This window comes from Solanum pennellii, chromosome 10, assembly GCF_001406875.1.
Source record: "Solanum pennellii chromosome 10, SPENNV200".
Taxonomy (NCBI): domain Eukaryota; kingdom Viridiplantae; phylum Streptophyta; class Magnoliopsida; order Solanales; family Solanaceae; genus Solanum; species Solanum pennellii.
In genome coordinates, this window is record NC_028646.1 from 80,623,811 (window position 1) to 80,632,718 (window position 8,908).

The window sequence follows — 8,908 nt, forward strand, 5'->3', positions numbered from 1 at the left end:
TATATAGGAAGAGATACGAGTGAAAGAGGAGAGAGAATTGAAAGGAGAGTGAAAAAATCAGTGTATTTCAGATACACATTATTGATATAATATATTCTGAACATATTATATCAATTTATCCACATATATACGAAATATATATAATTAATACGCCAGATACATGTATCTATAAACTCTTTTCATAAAAATATATATAAAAGTATTCATATCCCAATCCACCAAAAAATGAACAAAATAAGTAATAACTCATTAAATATTCTCTTGTCTATTAATAGAACATTGCATTTACTGGATCCTACTGTTAGCCAACACTGTCTCATTCACAGGTGAGCAATATTTTTCACTATGTCTTCAAATGTTTGTAAAATGATTTCAAAGCCGGTTTGAATTGATCTAAAAAATAATTTTTAAGTTAAAAATAAAAATTAAATTAAAATAATTTTTAAATTAAAAAATAAAAAATAGGGGAAATTTATTTTTGTTTTTTGACTTATTTAAGTCATTTTTAATTTACTTTAAGTAACTTTTATATATTTGTCAACACTTTGCAACTTATTTTAAGTCATTTTTGACTTATTTTAATTTATTTTTTATATTGTCAAACATTTTTAGAAGTCAAAAACAGACAAAAATAGATTTGATCAATTTTTAAGTCAATTCAAAAACCCTCTTAATCATTTATAATTTTTTTTCTCAACAATTTGACATGAATCCTACCTGTTCTTCAATTTATATTTTTAAAATTCATGATACAACTTTTTAATTCTATTCTAAACATGGTTGAAATGAATTTAAGTTCTTATTAAGTGGTGACATAATTAGTATAGATTCAAACTATAAAAAATAACATAAGAACGATTAAATAAGGAAAACCTTCTGTTAGCTCAAAATTATTAACTAAAATTTGAAAGAGTGAACTTAAGAGGCGAGGATTTGTAATTGACCTGAATTTGATTGATTATAAATGACTAAAGACTATTTGTGTGTACTTATGTGGAGCGAGTCTAGATAAGAAGATCTATTCAATTCTATCGCCTTTACAAATATTTAACACATAAAAATATTTACGCTTTTTAAAAAGCTCTCTTAAATATATATTGTACTTTATTTTTGAAAAAAATTAAGTTTAAAATAAAATATACACACTTTTTACGATACAAATTGATATATTATAAAGTGGATAAATTAGTTTGATTTGATTTTATTTTTGATTGGCACAAGTTAATTATACATAAGATGTGGATAGGCTACAAAAGGACCAATAATTTTAGAAATAATGTGAGTGAAACGGTCAATTTTGTGCATGCAAGTATACCGCGTTATTTTGACATGCAATTTTTTTAATGCAAGTATTTGCATAATTAATTTGTAAGAAAAAAGTTCTTTAATAAATTTATGTAAACTCGTAAAGAAATAGATCTTGGACCTAACGTAAGCTTACGAGAAGAGAATTGTCTAAGACCATATATATAAGGAGACTTTTTGTATTAATTACAAAAATCTCAATTTTTAATTTACTTATCATCGTTATCCCCAATAAGTTTTACAAATAAAAGAACTACTTTGTCCATCTACTTCTAGGGATTGTTTTGTAGCATGCATTAAATTTTCAAATATTTTTGGCAAATATTATTTTGATAAAATTTCATTTTGTGTTTAACTATATTATTTGAAAAACATATTTCACTTTTTTAAGAAATGTGATTTATACCTATAAGTTTTTTAAAGAAATTATCAAAACTAATCATAAGTTTGTATTATATAGCAAGATAGAATTAGCAAGATTCATGACTTCTGCAACAAGTCAATTGAATTTTGTTGCAATAAATAACAAGTAGTGTTCGATTTCGACAAGTTGATTGTACCTACGATAGATACTCGATAATTAAATGCACAACGTATTTTGTGTTTATATAATTAACTTGTTGTATATCCTTTTTACAAATGTGTAGGAATAATTAATTTAGACAGTTCTATTATCTTTACAAATATTTAACGGTCTAAAACATATATATTACTCTATGACCTTTTTAATTCTTCCAAAAAAAAAAAGAAACCTTAAATATTTTCACATAAAACAATTTAATATATAAAAATTATTTAATTCGCAAATTAAATTATTTTGAGATTATAATTTTTGAACTAATTCATTTCATCTGAGAGGTACGATAAAATAATCTTAATTTAATGGAAATTTTTACAAAATTTGTCTTGAATTTCCCACTTTATTTAAATTCTACAACTATATTTAGTCCAAAAGGTTTTCTGGATGGAAAAAAAATCTTCTCAGTGAAAAATGACTCAACAATATATGTCATTTTTTTTTTAAAAGAATTTTTTCTTTTTGAAATTTTGCAAATAGACGATATATCTTTCTTCTCACAAAGATTACACGATACAATCGTTTGGAAGAAATTATTTTTATTAATGAATATAATGATATAAATGTATCCTTAAGTTATATATATTTTTTAAAATTTAATTTTAAAATATCTCTTCATATTCCGCGTGTTTTATTGGACCACATGACTCGACAAACTCATTTAACTCCAAATAAGATAATTTTCATGAAATAGCTTGTTCCCCCTCCTTTTCCAATTTGCTTTTATTTCTGATTTGGACAAACTAATTATTGTACATACAATGTTGATAGTATACTCATTTAGTAAATTGAGAAGGAGACCTTGTCTCAAATCTCTATCAATTCTCCACTTTACAGCCAATTTGGTACACTAAAGTATATCGCGTTTATAAAAATGTAAAAATCAAGGGGCCGTCCTCGCCCCTTTAGAAGTGTAATTTATTCATGTATTGATTTTGTGATTCGAACACATAAATAAATAGTTTTACTGTTGTTTTGAAGTCTTTCAATAATTTCACGTGAGACTATAAAGAAATAATAAATTTTGGACCTAACATAAGCCCAAATCTCCAGGACCACATGATGAAGATCACCAATCTCTTGTTATCCATTGTGAGCAGGGACGTAGCCATATTCATGCCAGAGTGTTTAATCGGACACTATCTGTTGAAAAATTATATTATATGTATAAGTAAGATGGTAAATAAAGTGATTAAATAACATATTCTGGATATCCGTGATATAACAATATGATGTAGCCCAGTGATTTCTGACACCTTCAAAGAGCAAACACGTACGAACTAAAAGTGTTTGTGCGTTTGAATCTCACTTTTTAAGAAGAGCAAGCTAACTAAACCGACGAGAATCCTCTGCCGATAAACAATAATTGAAATTAATTCTACTTTAATATCATGTAAGCCTAACTTACATCTTAAAAACTAATTTAATTTTTTTTAAAAAAAAATCCAAACTCATATAAAGAAATTACCTATTTCTTTTTCTATCCAAACTCATAATTCTTTTTCTATCCAAACTCTTTTCCTCCTTATGTTAAAGAGGGCCAAATGAGGAAAATGATGACTTTTTTCTTCAAAAGTCAAATTGATGAGACTTCTAATATGGTTTTTTAGAAGCTATTTAAAATACTATTTTCTTCGTCTTATATTAATTTATCACATTTTACTTTTTGAAGATTAATTTTTCAAGTTATTGTGTTTATATTAACAGTTTTAGTCATACTAATCACATAATTTTAGATTTTTGATTAAGGGTGAATCAGTCTCGCTATTACACCGCATATCAGGTTGGTGAATGAGACAAGTTAATTGTACATTAATATATGATATGAAAAGGGAACAAAGGATCTAATAGTTTTAGAAAAAGTACTTCACTGAGTAGAGTGAAAAGGGGCCTCCATCTTTGGTATCTTCTAGTGAACAACTTCATGTGAGCAAAACAGACAATTTGGTACATGAAAGTTAAAGTTGTTCAAACTCTTTGCTTTCGGTGTTGTCTTCGTGTTGATATGACGTGGGTTTGAGATTTATATCGAATTTTATTAATCGACTTATTAATATAGCGATCAAATTTGGTGGATTTTTATATCAGTCTTTTTATTTATCTCCTTTGAGGATTCAATGTTTACGATCCGTACAATACCTGATAAGTTTTTTACGTAATGTCTTATAATTTAAAACTTATATATATTTAACCACCCAAAAGAAGAGATGATTTTTATCATTCATCAGCAATATAGTTACACTTAATTATGCATATATTGTAAACTAGCAAATTAGAAGTTATGGAATACAATTATTACCTTATCAAATTATTATATTAAGAAATATATTAAATTATAAATTTGACTATAAACTAAGTTATTATTACAATATTAATTAACTTTGAGATTATTGTAAAGCTTTCAAACTTCAAATTCGAATATTTGATCCATCTTTGATGGAGGAATATACATAGTACAGATAAGTTATTGGAATGGTCTAATAAGATAATGTCAAATAATAAAGTCGAACATAGAAAATATAACTTGTGAAGATGAGAAGATAAATAGGAGTTTAGATAATAACATAAAAGGCGAAAAAAAGATAAACGTATCTCGAATTATCGTAAATGATATAAAGATACTCTCTATTATAATTTTGTAATATTGATGTCTGACCGTTCATAAACCAGTTGATATATGCCCTTCAATAAATGGAAGACTAAATAGGTTTGTATGTGGCGTAATCTTGTCTGCTAATTTAATATTTAATAATTTCGGATCGATGGATAAGATTATGACACATGTATATCCGTTAATACAAAGGCTATAATGCTCTATTTTTTATGATACAGATACCAATATTTCAAAAATATAACAAAAAATATTTATATATAATTTATGATAATTTGAAAATATATTTATCATTTTTTCCTAAACAAAAATAGTGAACGTGGCAAGGACATGGACCATTGTACAATTATTTCTAGTGTACGGACTAAGATAAAATATTGAAGATTGAACAGCTCATGAATTATATTATACTATACCGCGTTTGCATTATTCTCGAAAAAAAAATTGAAAAAAATAAATAATATAATCCAAACTTTATAAAATATACTCCTATATTCTTGGTTTTATTTATATAAAAAAAATATTTATGAAAAATTTGGACAACACGTTCTGAATCCCAAAGAGAGTAACCGATAAAGAGAATTCCTTTTTTTGTAAAGTACTAATACTTTTTTTTTTGTTTCACTTTATTATATAAGAAAAACACTTTTTTTTAATTCGATTTAAAAAAAGAAGAAGATAATTTATAGTTATATAAATATTTATAACTTATTTAAAATATAATTTTAAATATCTTTATTTATTACTCTTTTAGTCTTATTTTATGTGTTATTTTTTGAATTTTTAGATACAAACAAGTCTATCTTTAACATAAGTTTCATAGATCTTTTAAACATTTTAGATTATGAATTATTGTGACTTATAATATATTTTACGTAGTTTATAAATATATAAATTTCGTTTTAAAAAAAATTGAAGATTTCATACACAAATAACCGATTAAACTTCAACAATTTTACTCTCGAAAAATGATAAATGACACGTAAATTAAAATAAATAGAATATTATCTTTGTCTGATATTAGATATGCATCTTACTAGAAATATCTGTCTCATATAACTAGATAGAATCAATTAAATTTTCTCCATTTTACCCTATAATTACTATGACTCGAAAGTTTAAACAAATTTTGAAGATTCAACTTTTTTTCAACTGACTAATTAATATTCCATCTGCTCATCAATAATAGTGGTTCCATTGACTTAATACAATAATTAAGAAGTGAACAATATTTATTAGTAAAAGTAAAAAAGACATAAAATGATAAATTATTAATTGATTTTGCAAACAAGACAAATTTGATAGACATCTCAAAATAGTATAGTGGACAAGTAAAGATGAGCATAAAAAGTATTTCCTCTGTTCCTATTTACTTGTTCATATTTCTTCTTTTAGTTGTCCCTATTTACTTATCCATTTAGACAAATTAAGAAAGGATAATTTTTTTTCTTGTTATACCCTCATTTAAATTTACTGAAAATTTCTAAGGTTCCATTCATCCTTTTTGAAACCATAATTAATAAGGGTCAAACTGTAACTTCACTATGCTAATTATTATTATCTTAATATGTGTGTTATTTCTAAAGTGAACAACTAAATAGAGACAGAGACAATATTAACAAGTGTAAAATAGAAAATATCCATGTAATAATATAAGAATTAGGAAATAATGATTATAAAGGATTCATTAATGACAAGTTGCAAGCACATGTAATGTAACCTATTCCTCAGCATCTTAGAAGTTTCATCAATCTCCTTCAACTTATTGTATAAATTCTCTTCTTCTTAACCTATTTTAGAAAGCAAAAACAAATTATCACCTTACTACCAAAAACATATTCAAAAATTCTATAATGAGTAAAGAAAGAAACAATTGCAAGGCCATGCTAAATCATCTTATGTTAAAGCTCAAGAAAATTATTGATCATCTTCAATTAATTCCAAAATATTCAAATGAGCATCAATTTGATGTTGTGGAATTTGTTGAAACACCAAGAGCAAATAATGATCAAATGGTACCAAATGATGTTAAAGAAGGATACTTTGCTGTATTTTCAGTAAATCCAGAAGAAGAGCCAAAGAGGTTTATTGTGGAACTTCATTGTCTCAATAATCCATCATTCTTGAAATTATTAAAACAGACTGAAGATGAGTATGGATTTGGACAAAAGGGTGTTCTTGAAGTTCATTGTCATGCCGCGGAATTACAAAAAATTCTCAAACTCAAGTTTGCAGTTTAGATATATCGCGGAAATTAATATTTAACCTGAGCTATGTATAGATCAAACTAAGATAACTTTAGCGATAGCTCTATAATCTTGTTGTTGGTTTAATTAGATGTGTTTATATGATATTTATTGTTCTTCTACAATTTATTGGTAGCTTGCTATTTCCAAAAGTCAAAATTGAACTTATAAAATGAGACCTCTAATGTGGTTTAGCAAAGTCTTAATGATTTAGAGAATGACGATTATCTTGTTTAAAAACTTTAAAATATTTTTTTTAAGTTCTTAATTAAAAAAATGAACATTGTTGGTCAAATCCTTTTCAACTGACCTACAGTTGGCACCATACTATGAAATGGAGAAAAATAAATGCTTCCTTTTGTAATATTTGACCTTTAAATTTTATTTTCTATCAACGATATGTGTAAGAAGTGACTATCATCTCTTTCGTCTCCTCGAATTTTGCAAACTCCCGAAAATATAATTAAATAATAAAAATATATTATTTAATAATTTAAATTTTTAAAGAAGATGATTATATATTTTAATATAATATCAGAACAGATAAGAATTTTGAAATTAAAGTACGATCGCCATTCAAATTAAAAAAGAACTTTCACGTGCTTGATTCGTGATAAAAAATAATCAAACTCACACGTGAAACAATGTGTTAAGTTTTTAAATAAAATGGTTGCACACTTTAATAAATATATAACGCAATATACTTTATACAATATTACAAAATTGTCCCATTAATTTATAATAAAAAAACTTTTATTTATAGTAGTGAATCTTATGCTAAATTGGAATAATAATTTTATTAGTAAGCAATATTGTTATAGCATTACATTGCGTAACCATAACATATTTTCAAACGATCTATCTAAGATTAAAAAGATTATAATAATCGCGATCGCCTCTCAAATATCGGAGGCAATAACACATCGAATAAAAGTTGAGACAAGCAGAAAGGGTGAACGTGCCAACGACCTTCACATATTATTATTATTATTTTCTATTTCCCAACAGATGGACCTTACTATAATTACATTGGCTGTACGGACTAAGGTACGCTATGGAAAATAAATCTTTCTTTTAATTTTAATATATATACAAATGTGGAGGTTGGGCAGCTCAATCATATTAATATTATGGTATACCGCGTTTTTATTTACATCCAAAAAAAAAAAATTAAAATAAGAAGAATCCTGCACCGATGGACATACGGCCGGTGCTTTAGATGCACGTTGTTTCAAGTTAATGTCAGATAAAAAGGATTTCGGTTATAATTTTCCGTGCGATGACCCATGACGAGGCGGTACTTGTGATATTTCGGCATGGAATGTGTTAGAAAATTCTAATTCATTTGTTTTATTGTGTGTGATGATATATATTCGAACACATAAAAAATTAAAAATCTATGAATTGAAAATTCTAAAAAAAAGTAACTTAATGATTATGAAAAATTTATCAAAATATATCTAATAAATATTAAACATAAAAAATAATTTTGCATTTTGAATAAAATTATTGCCTACTGTCAAACCCTAAATTGATAAGTTTGACAATTTCATTCTAAATTTTGCCACGTACTAATTTAGTAGTTGAGCATAGATCAATCTGAGACTATAGCTAGATTTTGAAAATTTATTTTCAATATATTATTGTTCATTAAATTTGATCAGATTTTCAAATCGTTTGATTTTTGATATTTTTACTTAATAATTTTTTAATTGTTTTGCTCAAACATAATTTTATAATTTAAAGTTTTAACTTCAAAATATATGTTAGAAAATATCATAAAGTATGATTAAAAAATAATTGAGTTAACAGAAATTGAATAAATAAATATTTAGGTAAATAAGACACGGATATCTCATTTTTTTTTTTAAGAAATTCAAATTTGTTACTATAACACTCATTCAGCCGTATAACTTTTGATTTGTTCCCTCTAGAAGAAGAGAATATTTCAATAACAATGTCGTATAACTCAATTAAAATATCATCTTCAACCTCAATTTTATAATTTCAAAATAATGAAGAAAATATTTGAAATCTATAACTAACTGCGGACTTAATGTTGTAAGTTTTTTTTTATATCATCCATCCATATATAGTCGATCGACAAACTTATTAAACTTCCCTCTTTTTCAATTTGCCTTTATTTTTTGTTGAGATAATTAAGTTAAT

General features: G+C 25.4%; 1 protein-coding gene across 1 annotated transcript; it reads left to right on the top strand.

Moving 5' to 3' along the window:
* The first annotated feature begins 6,346 nt into the window (after window positions 1-6,346).
* Window positions 6,347-6,733, top strand: LOC107001642 (auxin-responsive protein SAUR32-like). The gene has a single exon (XM_015199613.1). It carries the CDS (start codon window positions 6,347-6,349, stop codon window positions 6,731-6,733), a length of 387 nt encoding a protein of 128 aa, XP_015055099.1.
* The last annotated feature ends 2,175 nt before the right edge of the window (window positions 6,734-8,908 follow it).